This window comes from Brassica rapa, chromosome A07 (genome assembly GCF_000309985.2).
Source record: "Brassica rapa cultivar Chiifu-401-42 chromosome A07, CAAS_Brap_v3.01, whole genome shotgun sequence".
Classification (NCBI taxonomy): Eukaryota; Viridiplantae; Streptophyta; class Magnoliopsida; order Brassicales; family Brassicaceae; genus Brassica; species Brassica rapa.
The window spans coordinates 10,673,886-10,688,634 of NC_024801.2; the positions used below are offsets into that span (position 1 = coordinate 10,673,886).

The following is a 14,749-nucleotide window of genomic DNA, read 5'->3' on the forward strand; positions in this document are numbered from 1 at the left end:
CTGGTTTAATAGTTTTCATGCTCAAAAACTAAATCTCCCTTATGTTATCAATCGTATTATGTTTGTTGACATTCCATTGTTGTTGAATGTATGTTACGTTCTTCGAGGAGTTATAATCACATACTTTATGCAATGTTTCTTGGAACTTTGACACGTCATTAATTGATCTTACAGGCAACATTTTTAACTCGACCGAAAGATGAATACTCTCGGATACAAGGTTTTGTATTTCGATATCCAATTAATGATTACAGCTACTTTTGTACGGTTTCAAATGGAGAAAGTGGATCGAGTGAAACAAAAGTAGTTCTAGCAGATCTAGTGGATCAAGTGTGAATCTAACGGATCTTGCAGTTCAAATATATGTATGATGGTGAAAGTGGATAAAAAACAGTTCAAAATACTGTACACATTTAATATAATTTATATATAAATTAATAATTTAGTTTTTTCATAATATAATTAAAATAGTTGTTTTAAAAATAATTTTCTAAATGCAATAAATATATAATTTCTTATTCAAAATATAATAGAAACTGTTTAAAATATATATATACTAGATTTTAACCCGCACGTTCGTGCGGATATTTTTTTCATTTTATAAATGCATTAGATATTATTAAAAATGTTTTAAATATAAAATTTTATTTTAGAATTATATATTATGTAACTCAATAATATTATTTTTTATATTTTTTATTCAGCATTATTCATATATAGTGATTTTTAATACATTTTACTTTGTTATTAATGCTTATTTCATACTAATATATTTTTGAGTTAGATACAATAAAATAACAATATCAAATAATCACATAGAAAATCTCTTTCAAAATATGTTTTTCTTTAATTTATACATTTTGTTATAATACATTTTTAAAAAATTTAAATTTATATTATAGAAAATAAATAAGTTCAAGATAATTTATATTTGCATGCTCGGTTTAAAAAATATACTTTAACATTTATTATTTTAGTATTTTACAGAATTTAAGTAAAAAAAATATGTTTAAATATTATAGCCCTATTATTTTAGAAAATTTTATACATAGTAGCATATATCATATTATTTTACTAAATTTTATTGATATAAGATATTTTTTGTATGCTATGATATTAAGTTTTTTTTTTTAATTATATTTTCAAAATATTCGATTGCTTTAATTTTTACGATATATATAGTTTGTTTTTTTCCGTGGTGCATTTCAAAAATTATTCTTTATTATCTGTGATTTAATATTTTGTAAAATTTCAAATATTACCATTTTGAGTTTGAATATTTATTTTCAAAATTTATATTTTGTCAAGTAAACTTTGAAAAATTACAGTACTATATTTGAGTTTGGAATATTACATTTTGAATGTATTTTGTTACTACATTAATACATTATTTTATAATAAAAAATATTTAAAATTTTGGTGAGATTTTCTAAATTTTCTCAACAGATTTTTTTATAATTAAGAAAAAATTATAATTAAAATTTGATTTGAACTACTAAAATTTCATAGTTTTCTAATAACATATTTTAAAATAGTATATGAATTAAAGGTTATTATATAATATTATATCTTTGTATATAAAAGTTTTAAAAAATATATTGTCGAGAGTTTCAAAATAAATAAAAAATAATATATAGTTGTAGATATAAAAGTTTAACATATCTTAATAAATTTATTTTTGTTTAAAAACATTAATGATGAGTGATAATTTATTTAAATAAAACAATTTAAAAAAATAAAATTTGTTAATTTACCTATTTAATATAATTTTATCATGTTTAATTCTTATATAACTTCAATTTTTATATAATACATAATCTAATTATATAATTTATTAAAAATAGTATATAATTTTTATTTTCTTTTTTATAATAAAAGTTTAGTCAACATTGATTTATAACAATATTATATTAGTAATTACGAAATTAATTAATATGTTATTTTATAAAAATATTTAAATTTTAAGTAAGATTTTGTTAGATTCTTTCTCAACAGATTTTGTTATAATTAAAAAATAAAATTCAAATTTATAGTTGGTTTATTATTAATGTAAATAATCAAAATATCATATTAACTATTTCTTTAGATGGTTCTACTATGACTTGCTAATGGTAGATAAAAATAGAATCCTAAATTAATAGATTAGATATATATATATATATATATATATATATATATATATATATATATATATATATAATTAGTCATTGTACCTATTATTAATATAAAAGACTATAGTAGAGAATTGTTAAGTAATTATATTACTTAAAATAAACTCTAAAGGAACAAACGGATCAAGCATTGCAGATCGAGCAAAAAAAGTGGATCCAACAGATCGAGCGAAATAAAAGTTGATCAAGCGGATCTAGCGGTTCAAAACATAGGCTGAAGGATGAAAGTGGATAAAAAACGGTTCAAAATATTGTACAAATTTATGATAATTTATATAAGGTTTAAATTAATATTTTTTTGTATTTTTTTATAAATTAATTAATTTTAAGATAAATATGTACAGGCTATTTATTTTATACTATAAGATTTAATAAACTATAAATTATATATGATATGAATAAGTAGAATACAGTAACTTAATATTAACCAACTCACCAACTTAAAAATATTTAAAAAAAAATCAAAGTAAATATTACATTATCAAAAATATTATTTTAAATAATAAGATATATATATATATATATATATATATATATATATATAGCCAAAATAATATAATGAAATATAATGATCCTGTGTATATAATAAAGCTAAGTCTAGAAATTAATAGTTAAAATAAGTTGCATATATATATGAATTACTAAACAATATTATTGTATTTATTATTAGTGGATAAATTTGAACTACTCCTAAATGGGAGTTGATGAAATGAACCACTTGTGGTTCTTAAAACAAGAACAAAAAAAAAACGTTTTTTAAAAAAGTGATCGAGCCACTTTTTACACATAAATTGATCATATTTTTGCTGAATGGTAAGAGTATAGTGGATGATACACACAATGCAGTTCTTCCATCAATTATATTCTCAGCCATAGGTTCCGAATGGAAAAAGCGGATCAATCGTTGCGGATCTAGCGGAACAAGTAGATTGAACGGAACAATAGTAAACATATAATTCTTGTCTAGCCTAAACCTCTACTAAATAGTACCTATGTAAACTCCACTCAGTCACAATCTGTCACTCTCTGGCAATTACATCATATAGTACAATTAACTAAAATCTGCCACTAGATTCGTCTTCTGACAACCCTCTCACTTCTCTTGGACATGAAAGTAAATTCAACACCCTTCGATATCCGATTATGAAAATACATATCATTCGTGCATGATCACCTAATTACTTGCTCGATTATAGACATTGTGGGTTGTGGCCTAAATAGGCCATTTCTAAATTTACCACCTTATTTCTTTGACCGTAGATATTATATTTATCAATTCTCACCCAAAAATTCTACAAAGACACAAAAGTCAACTTGTGCAGAAACTATACAAATAGAGATATCAGCACATATTTATATAGTTTTTTTTTGGTTAAAATATTTATATAGTTTACCACGTACGTAGAAGTCAAATACATGATCCAACATAATAGTTACTTCTCCTAACTTGCATGGTAGAGTAGTAATCTTGGCGAAACTATGTTAGATGTTTGCACATAGATGATTTAACCGATTCTTGGCTTGTTTATCAACATTTGAAAACTGGAGAAGTTGACCGGTTGTGAATACAAAAGTTTTACTATCTTTTGGGTTTTGATTTTTCGACAACACTTTATTCCCAACTAATCAAGTGTCAGTATCCACAATCTTACCAAGTGTGATTCAGTGATTGTGTCTGAGTGGTTCATCGTAGATTCGAAGCTCTGTTTAAACTACTGTCTAGAGACAGCAATGGACTCTGGACTAAAAGGGTACAGGTCGTAAGCAGATTCACAAGACGAAGGAATTGTCACGATCTCTGACGATTGCTTAAACCTTAGTTCATCTCCATACACTCCAGGGTCTGAGATGATTTGTTCTATCTCTGTTTCGCCTTCAAGCATCTTCACAACTTCCGACATGGTTGGTCTTAAGGTCGGAGACTTGTTGGAACATAGAAGCGACACCTTTATCATTCTCTCTGCCTCCATCCCACCGAACACTCCCTCAAGCTTCGGATCCAGAATCTCAGAGAAGGCTCCTTTCTTCTGTAAAACAAACGCCTGAAATTGAAAAATAAAGAACCTTGTTAAGCACGCAACGCAGATACTTGTGGGGGAAGTATTGGTTGAGTACCCAATCGAGAAGACCAACGCAACATTCGTTATCTGGTGTGTAATTGGCATTGCTCTTTCCGCTAACGATCTCCATGGCCACCACACCGAAGCTGTAAACATCTGCCTTTTCTGTTAGGTAACCCCTCATTGCATATTCAGGAGCCATGTAGCCTCTGTAACCAAAACATAACTTTAACAGGACATTCAAAAACATTATCAAATGTTGGATTCATTTGTATAAGACTGACATTGTTCCTGCAACTCTGGTGGTAATGTGGCTCTTCTCGTCTTCATGAAGCCTAGCCAACCCGAAATCCGAAATCTTTGAGTTCAGATCCTTGTCTAGCAGTACATTTGTCCCTTTGATGTCTCTGTGAATGATCTTAACAGCTGAATCTTCATGAAGAAAAGCAAGCCCTCTCGCGATTCCTACGCATATTTTGTGTCTTGTTCCCCATTCTAGTTTTAGACCGCTTCTTCCTGCACACAACAGTTACAAGAAAACAGTCAACTTCAAGACAGGAGAAGCTAAGCATCCAGCAACAAGATTTGTTTCATAGTCAGAACTTTACCAAATAATGCATCAGCAAGACAATTGTTCTCCAAGTACTCATAGACAAGAAGAAGCTGATTATTCTCACAACAGCATCCATAGAGCTTCACAAGATTTGGATGCTGCAGGCAGGCGATCATACCTATCTCGTTTACAAACTCCTTGTTACCTTGACATGATTTTGAAGATAGCTTCTTTACCGCTATCAATGTTCCATCTGGTAATCTCCCCTGTATTGTCAAATTACTGGCATTAACTTGGTTCTCACGTCTTTTTTAGTACATTGGCATTTCTAGAACTTAAAAACACTTTTGTTACCTTATAAACAGATCCAAAGCCGCCTTCTCCAATCTTGTTTAATGGATCAAAATTGTCAGTTGCAACTTTTAGTTGCTTCAAACTGAAGGAACCTGTTGTCATTTAGATCTTTTAGCTCTTTTTTTTCACAAACAAATCACCAATATAACGTCAACTCATATTACCTCTCTTTCCTGCATCTGCATTTCTAACACATTTCTTCCAGTAGAAGGCGCCGAAAATCATGAAAACCAGAGAAAGTATCAAGGCTGCTATTCCGAGAATGAGAGGATACGTTCTTGGTTTGTGTTCTTTTGTGACTGGAGAAGTCGTCACTTCAACTGAAGATGGAGAGAAGCAAAATAATGAGAGAGATATCGATCAATATTCTTACATAAATGTAGCTGAAAATAGGATTAATAAGACTTGACGTTTCTTCTTCTTACCGCCACATTCAGATTCAGAACCTGAGAAAACAAGAACAAGAAAAGGAATCAAGATTAAAGTTCATAAGAAACTTGATGTTACTTTATACCAAAGAACTTCTACTTACTGGGACAGACTGAGATTGCAGATATGAGAGAGCCATAGTTCCCTCTTTTAGGAATGATGGTTGTGCCTTTCCCTGCCCAGTAAAGCCGTATCTCTAAAGTGTTATCAGTCACGGTCGTGTTCACTTCTTTTATAACTTCCTTGTGAGTTCCATTAGCCTCTTCTCTTATGTTGAAATCCTCCCAAATCAACTTCCCCTAAACAGATAACAAAAGAATTAGCCAAAGATGCTGAAAAATTCTTCTTGAGGAATCCGCAGCTAAAAGATGTAAATATACCTGAACGTAAATGTTAAAGAAGCGTTTGGCTAGCCTAGCATATGGTTCCTCATCTGAGAATTGAATCTCCGCAAAATGGAGTTTCACATTGTAGCTTCCATTTTCAAAACAAAACGCAAAGTAAGCCAGACTCAGGGGAGAACGTTGAGCTGTCTGGTATAGCTCAGGATATTTTGCAGATTCTGATGAAATTGAGTATGCATCTTCTGTTATTGCATCATCCATAAAGTCACCAGTATTGCTGAATCCCCAGTTTTTCCCATGATAGTTCATAGCTGAACCGGTTAGTCCATAGTTATCACCCTCATATAAAAACCTTCCTCGAGAGTTTTCGATAGTTACATCAGGTCCTCCACAGTTTATATGAAGCGATTTACTATCTGCACAAAATGAATTTCTTTCAAAACCATACTCAAATTCAAAAAAAAAACTTGTAAATGGAAGCAAAACAATTGACTTACAAAATACGACACTTACAATTTTGACACTGGCTTATGGCAGAACATGGAAGCAGTCTGGTTCTGTATCAAGAAAATTGAGTTAACAAAAGTGTGCACAGCGACCTGTGATTCATAAGAGTAGTCAAAAATGTTCTTACAGTCTGTTTCTTGACTGCGAGCTTTCGTATGTGTTTACATTCCTGCATCAGGACAGTATTGTCATCAAACTTTCAGAAAGTTCTAAGAACAAAAAAACAGTAGTTAGGATAATAATAGAAAGAAGAACATACGTCTTCTCTCTGCAGCTTGGAGACCATGTGAAGTTATTATAAGAAAGATCACTGTCCATTGAAAACGCCAAAATAAAAGCAAGAGATTATAGCCTATTAAGGTTGAGATATTTTTTTTACATGAAGTGACACTGGCCATACATATTGGTGCTTGCAGTAAGGAAAGGTCCTGATTCAATTTTTCCTGACAACAAATTTCCAGCCAAATATCTGAAAACAAAAAAATAGAGTTCATAAAACTTTACTTCATAATCTAAAATGCTCTCTAATCATTCAACACTATGTGACATACGTATATTTCGGCGCAACTGCATTGGCTGGTATTTCTCCAGTCAGTCTATTAAAGGAAAGATCGCTGCCCGGAACAGGAAAAAAATTGGATGGTGTTTCAAAAAATGAGACCTACAAAAGATATCTTATTATATATACATGAAACTTACAAAGCCATGAGATTGGGAAGGAAGATCCCAGATAGTTGTTGGGATAGGTCCTGTTAAGTTCAAGTTTCTGAGAACCCTGAAAAAATTAACAGAATCAATCATGAGTCCTGAACACATGTATTGTAAACAGGATCATGTCTGGACCGCAGACATAAATACATATGAGATACACTGCATACAAATATTTCAGGTTCTTGCTAATTATATTTGGAAACTGTCCCAATCCAGCAGTTGTGTCACTGATCCTCCTGTATAAAAAAAATTAGTGGATACAGTTTAGATAAAGAATATCATGTTTATGTGCTATACAATCTTGGATGTATTGGGACAGTATTGCTTACAGGTCTATCAAATTTTCTAGACGGAAAATGGAGTCTGGAATAGGTTCTCTAAGGCCACTGGCATAGAGTTCTCTGGTTAAAAATAGGCACAAGTCAAAAAAAACTTTGAAACTGATTGTAATGCTTCTAGCTGTTAAACCCTAATACATAATTTCTTGGCTTACAGTCTTTTAAGTTTAGATAAGTCTCCTATAAACTGTGGGATGGATCCGTTAAGCTGATTATCGCTAAAACGGCTGCAGACAATACAATGAAAAAATGTAAATACATAATGGTTATACAGTTGAACAGTTTAACAGGCTATCTTATAATGAAAAGAAAGCTGATTTTACAGATTTTTCAGATTTTTTAGTCTTCCTAATGTCTCGGGTACGCTTCCAACTAATTGATTAGAAGAGAGTGCTCTGGGAGAATCAGCAAATCAAAAACAAAATTAGTTGTTCATGTTTTAAAGAAACATCCTAATCTCTAATCATGAATAGGTGATTAAAATATTCTTGCTTACAATCCTTCTAAGTTAACCAGGTTCCCAAGTTCCTTAGGGATAATTCCAGAGAATTGGTTGGCTTCCAGAATTCTGAAGTCATTGAAACAAACAAACAAACAAAAAAAGCATTATTTACGAATTTTCCAAAAGGATGAAATAATATATGTAATCACATGAGCTGACCCAAAAAAAAACTGTAAAACATACAATTGGGTGAGGTTAATAAACTTCCCCAGTCCTTTGGGAATGTCTCCTGATAATTGATTCGCACAAACAGAGCTACAAAGATAAATTCAGGTAAATTTAGAAGTCTCACTTCCTTCACAAGAAACTCGAGATAAAAGACTTACATAGATGTGAGGTAAGGCAGTGAGGCCCATTCCATAGGAATTGAGCCGTAAAGATAATTAAGGCATAAGTCACTGCACAAACAAGAAAAATAAGTTCCATTTTCTATAATGTTTTGTCAACCAAAACAGAGGAAACTGAACACAAAGATCCCTCCTCACATCGATTCAAGATAATGAAGTTTTGAGAGTTCTGGTGGAAGTCTACCCGGAAGACTGAATTTCTTAAGGATACTGCACATGAAATAACATTAGTTATATGGATCCCAAAACCAGAGAAACAAACGTCCAGTTTCTTACAAGTGTGTGATATGACAAGTTTTGTTGTTGTTAAAATGACAGTCACATCTGATTGTGCTGTTATGTCCTTCTTTGAGGACATCTTGAGTTATCACCAGAGTCTTTGTGAGACATGGATCTTCACTTAGGTTCAGGTGCTTGACACCGAGTGTGGATGCAATATCCTTGAGGGCTTTCACTGGAAAAGACAAACATATTAGAGACAAAATCATGCTTTAGTTCAAATTCACAAAGATAAGCCATATTTGTCTGGCGACATATATATAAATGCATTGAAAGTTAAAACAATTAATAAACCTTCATCTGGGTGCAGAGAAGGAGAAGCAGAGACTGTACAGACCAAGCAAATAAAAATAAGAACGGTGAGAAGAGAGCTAAAATGGCGGCTTTGCGACATCATCATGAGCTTGTTAGCTGAAGACATGGAAGATTTATGTTCAAGTGATCTACATATGACTTCAAAACACTACATCTAAATAGTACTAATCAGTAACCCTTCCTAAATATCAATATTTATATAAAAATGTTAGATATATCTGTCTATATTAAAAATTGTGCAAGATGTGAAGTGTCTTGAGAATGTAATTTGGCTAACCTGAGATTAAGAGTCTACACGTGGGGTCTGATTGCTTTTTAAATCGGGAGAGATGTATTTCTTAATTACAACCCAGCCTCTCTGAATTTATTTATATACAATATGAAGGAAAAACTTTACAATGAGGATTATTCACCCATTCTATTGCATTTTTAATATTCTACTTTTATAACTACTAGTGAGATTTCATGATTCTCAAAGCATTATTGTCACCAGTCTCAACAGAAACTTACATAACCGATTCTACTTTTGTTGTTGTTGAGTCCCAATTTGGGAGCGGTGGCTTGTTTTAGTAACAAATGAAAACTGGAGGGGTTGATCAGTTGTGCATCAATAAGACTGACAGAATTTTACATGAAGTTTCATAGGTTTAGCACTTGAACTAGTTGGTTATTCTGTTCAAATTATTAATCAACCTTCTTGATAGTTGACTTGCATTTTCCCTTCGATCCAAGAACTAGTTGGAATAAAAATTTATTTACTCCACTTTGATTTCTTTGGTTCTCTGTCAGTATTTTATAATTTTATGCAATAGAGTACTAAAGTACTATACAGAAACTGAGTCAATTTGGTCCTTTTCTAGGTAAGTCAACTAATCCTTTTACGTCTATTATTCTATACAATAGTCGCATAGAAAAAGCCATTGCTTGAAGATTAAGTTTAAGAAAATGAATAAGAAATTAAACATTTAATATTAATTAGAAGACCTTGAGAAGTCTTTTTGCTCTGGTGAAAGACTTCTTCAGAATTTTTCTTTAGTTTTATTTTGAAATTCTGGTCAAACCTCTAATTTTGAAAGCAGACTTTTATATAATTTTTCGAGTCGAAGACTTTTCTAGAAGTTTTTTCTTAAAAAGTCCAACATGATCAACTACAAAACTAACCTTTCGAAGACTTCATATGAAGGTAAAAAGACTTCGATAGAAGTTTACTCCTAAAAGATTTTTCCATAAGTTTTTTTTAGAAAAATCAAATATGTGCAAACCTTCGGTTAATTGCAAAACTAACATACTCATCAGAAAATGCTTCTCTAGAAGCCTTTGCTGGTATAATTGAGAATTTTACAAATACAAATGTAAACCAAAATTTACAAAGGAAGACTTCTTACATATTTATTTATATGTTCGCACCACTTTAATTATATATGTAATATTTACTGATTTTTTTAATTATTTAATATATATTTATTATTTCATAATATGTAAAAACATATAAGTCGTCATAAAATAATTTATATATCTAATGTTCATTATGCGCAAGATGCAGTTTTAACCTAGTTGTGCATTATTACAAATGATTTAAGAAGCTAATAAATAGTGAATTGACTAAGGGTTTAGGTATCACCTTAATTCGCACCAATTTAATTATATATGTAATAATTACTGATTTTAATCATTTAATATATATTTATTATTTTATAATATGTAAAAACATATAATACATAAAATATTTATAAATCTAATGTTCATTCTGTGTAAGGTACCGTCTTAAATCCATACCCCATCTCATGGCTCATCTCCTGCTTTGGTAACTTTCTCTTCTACTTCTTCAGATTTAGTGACTGAGAATGTTGAAGGAGGTGTCTTTGGTAGCCATTTTGCTGCATTACATTCAGAGTTTTCAGGGTTTGAAATGGGAGATCCTTCTCAAAGGACTCGAGGAGGTCGACCAATTAAACCAACACAAAAAGTTCAAGAAATGCAGTGGACTTTAGTAGGAGGAAGAAAAAATAGAGGCCGTGGCGGTCGTGGCGGTCAAAGAGATCATAGACCTCCATTTTAAACGCCTCTAAATCTCAGGTTTATGTCATCATGCTCCGTGCATGCATTGGAAAACTCCCATCTTAACCAACTGCTAAGTTACTTTGTAACTTCTTCTATAATTTCTCATATATCTGTTTCAGATATATGTTTTCTCAATTGTAAGATGTTATTATCGAACAATTGTAAACCTTGGTTACTTTTATTTTAATGCATCAAATTTAGTCAAAAAAAAAGGGTACCGTCTTAACCTAGTTGTGCATTATTACAAATGTTTTAAGAAGCTAATAAATAGTGCATTGACTAATAAGGGTTTAGGTATCACAACTAGACCAAGAATATTCTATAAATCAAATCTCCATATTTATTAATTATGTTAGTCCTATATGGAAATAATACCTTAACTACGGTCAAATGAAAATTTCTAATAAATTACAGTTATTATTTCTAATATAATAAAAAGAAATGATTCCTATGATTACATCCCCTTATATTAATACCATGTATAAGTTAGTTGTTAATAATTGGTATGACAAATGACATTTATTGTAAATAATCTAGAAATAGTTGGTTTGTTAGTTATGTGTTACGAGAGAGCATATGATTGATGACATCTAAGTATATTGGCAATTTTGTTATTAATTTACATTTTTAAAGTTAATCCTTAAAAATGCTTCTTTTTTAATATACTAGTGGTATTCTGGTGATACGCGACGGGTTCATATGTTTTATTCTCTAATGAATTCACAATTGTTTTTTGATCCATTTGATAGTAGTTAGTGACAGGAGTGTAAGTGGTATTCATTGATCGATTCAATAAAAATAGAATAAATAGCTGATTTATACCAAATTAAATATAGTTGAACTTAAACATAAAGTAAAGCTATGCTTTTTATGCTTTTTCCATATAGATCAGACCCGGACAGATGGAGATGCTCTTCAGAGAATCAGCTCGTCTGTTCTCCACTTGATTTAGTTTAGATGGGTAGACGACAAAAAAAAACATAAAGTAAAGTTGATGTTCCAAAAGGAAAAAACATGTAAATGCATGCGTTTGCTAGACGTGGATTGTTTGCCGTTTGTGCTATTCACATATGTTATTTGCAGGCCCGTGCCTCTTATAAGGCAGCTAAAGCATTAGCTTTAGGCCACAATTTTTTTTTAAAAAAATTAGGCCACATCTTCTATTTTATGTACAGTACTTTTTATTTTATTTAGCTTGATACAAAACCACGAATACTTGTTAACAAATCTTCTTCTTTATTTCTTCCTTCATATTTTTTTAAAAAATTCAATCTTCTTTTTTATTTCTTTACTTAGTATGGAAAAATCTTAAATCTTGTTAACAAGTTGATTAATAATTAGTTATAAAGTGCTTTTGAATTGAATTTTAGAATAACAATGGTTGTTGGCGGGTGGTATTTATGAAATTATTTATGTTCGGAAATCGAACTTCTAAAAATGGCACTACAAGCAGAAGTTAAAAGAGTTGCTGAAATATTGAACTCTATGAAAGTAATGGGAGATTTTATTATAACTCATGGATTGTTTATCAAATATGTTAGCAATTCTTTTTCAAAAAAATATATGTTAGCAATTCCAGTTTAGGTTGCTTCTGCAGAATTTGTTTTTTAAAGTTGAAGTTGATAAAAATATTTACGATTTACTATATGTCACAAAAGAGACTGAATGGGAACTAGAAGATGTGTTTTTAACAAATAAAAATTTATTAGGGTTACATTTGAAAAAAATGCTTCACGCCACCAAATTGTTTGGGACGGCACTGGTTATTTGTTTTTTGGTTTTGTAGAAAGTATGTGACGTGTTTGTTATTGGTGCATTTGGAACTGAGTTGTAATAATGTAGACCATATTATGTGGTGGAATTGTTCTTTTGGAGTTGTATGAATTTTTCTTGATAGTTATCTGTTTGTTTTTCGGTTAAACTATTGAGTTTTTAGTGTATTGTATAAACGTTTATTTTGTGTAGTGTATATGTTTGAGAAAAGAACGTTAGACAAAAATTAATTGTAAAAGAGTAATAATATTTTTATATTTGTGGCCAGCATAATACAAATAATTGTTATTGGTTTTTTTCCTGAAAAAAGGCTCAAATAATTGTTATTGTTGAAATACATAAAAGTAGTTGCAATTTGATGTTCAAATATTAAGCAATAAAAAGATTCACCACATCAATACTATTAAAACAGAAGGCTCTTTTTTGAGGTGCCCTCCTGTTTCAACAGTATTTACAGAGCCATGCCACTGAAATATTTTAAAGCTATGATTTTTATTAAATTCTGTTTTTCCTTTTATTCCAACAAAATATATATTTGCCCTATTATCTCTCTCTTTCATCGATAAAAAGGTTCTCCTCTCCAACAATATTACCTTATTTCTCTATCCTTTTCAATCAAATCACTAAAGCATATCTTAACCATCATAGATCGAGTTTGGTGTGGTGTTTTGGCTCGCTCGCTCTCCCTTTGCTCTTCTTTTACGACCATGGTGAGGTGAGGTGAATTGGTTGAGGTGAAGTTAGACATGTTGCAGAGGCGGGTTTGATCTTATTTTTCTTATTCTCATGTGAGGATTCTGTTGAGGACGGCGAGAAGTCGAGGAGAAGGCTAAATCAGAGTTTTGCGAAGTTGGGTAGTTTCTTGCTCCGTCGTGGTTGTGGTTTCCGATCGGTGGATTCCACAACCCAACGTTTTCGTAAGCTATCGCCGCCGGAGTGACCGATTGAGAACGAGCTGAGAATGAATCACAACGCTGGCTGGAGGGAGGTAGCTTGAAAGATTGCGGCTATGGGTGTTAGGAGACGGCTGACGAATCCGCTTAACTGAGGTTTATTACTTTGCTTCTGGTTTGTACGTTTTTGTTTTATTTGATTTGAACCGTATAAATCATTAACTAATTCTGGTCTAATTGAAATCGATATATATATCAGTTTACAACGTGAACGTTATATGTTGAATGGTTGAATGATTAGACATTCCATGGTGATGGTTGAATGATTAGACATTCCATTGTTGAAGACCATGTTGAACTTATGGTGATGGTTGAATTGATGCAGGTTATATTTATTTCATTGATTAAATTTTTGCATAATATATGACGGTATATGTTAGTACATTACGGACAGGTTAGCTATACTTTAGTTTTGCGTATCTGTATCATAACAATTTATTAAAGTTAGTTTGCATAGCATAGAACATATTTTGAATACAGTTAATACGAACCACAGAGTGAGATATCACTTTGAAAATCGAGAATCATAACAATAAAATAAAAACCATTCAGTTTTCTACAAAAAAATCAAAACCATTCAGTTTTTTTTATATGAGAAATTCTTGGGTTCACCCCCTAGGTGAACCTACCAACCAATAGTGGTTGAGTATTTGATATTTGATATCTTTTAAAAAAGGAAATAAAATTGAATTTCCAAATATGATATAAATTTTTAAAATAAAATAATAAAAATACATAAATATAGTTACAAAAAATAAATAAATAAATATTGTTAAAATGTTAGCAAAATACTAAATCCTATACCCTAAATTCTAAACTCCAAACCCTAAATTATAAACCTTAAATCTTGGATAAACCGTAAACCATTGGAAAATTTTAAACCCTAAATCATACATCAAAACTAAATCTTAATAACACTAAACCCTAAACCCTAATCACTAAACCCTAAACCCTTGGATAAAGCCTGAACCCTTGGATAAATCATAAACTCTAAATCAAAAATATTTAAAATTAAACCCTAGAGTTTATGATTTATTCAAGGGTTCAGAGTT

At 30.8% G+C, this 14,749-nt stretch overlaps 1 protein-coding gene and 1 long non-coding RNA gene across 2 annotated transcripts; one reads left to right on the top strand and one right to left on the bottom strand.

The window, feature by feature from the left end:
* Positions 1–2,428: 2,428 nt before the first annotated feature.
* Positions 2,429–9,272, bottom strand: LOC103828924 (probable LRR receptor-like serine/threonine-protein kinase At1g29720). Its single transcript, XM_009104559.2, has 25 exons — positions 8,890–9,272; positions 8,593–8,770; positions 8,455–8,526; positions 8,296–8,367; positions 8,153–8,224; positions 7,964–8,035; positions 7,791–7,862; positions 7,623–7,694; positions 7,459–7,530; positions 7,297–7,365; positions 7,107–7,193; positions 6,970–7,032; positions 6,819–6,887; positions 6,678–6,728; positions 6,546–6,587; positions 6,425–6,468; positions 5,948–6,327; positions 5,671–5,866; positions 5,564–5,584; positions 5,303–5,458; positions 5,139–5,230; positions 4,840–5,050; positions 4,516–4,747; positions 4,287–4,440; positions 2,429–4,213 (listed from the first exon to the last, which is right to left on the bottom strand). Exons 1-25 carry the CDS (start codon positions 9,014–9,016, stop codon positions 3,884–3,886), a joined length of 3,006 nt encoding a protein of 1,001 aa, XP_009102807.1. The 5' UTR covers positions 9,017–9,272; the 3' UTR covers positions 2,429–3,883.
* A 2,191-nt stretch (positions 9,273–11,463) lies between these two features.
* On the top strand, positions 11,464–14,586 carry LOC103828925. The gene is made up of 2 exons (XR_004449154.1): positions 11,464–13,464; positions 13,538–14,586. It is a non-coding gene; the product is annotated as an uncharacterized LOC103828925 (long non-coding RNA).
* The last annotated feature ends 163 nt before the right edge of the window (positions 14,587–14,749 follow it).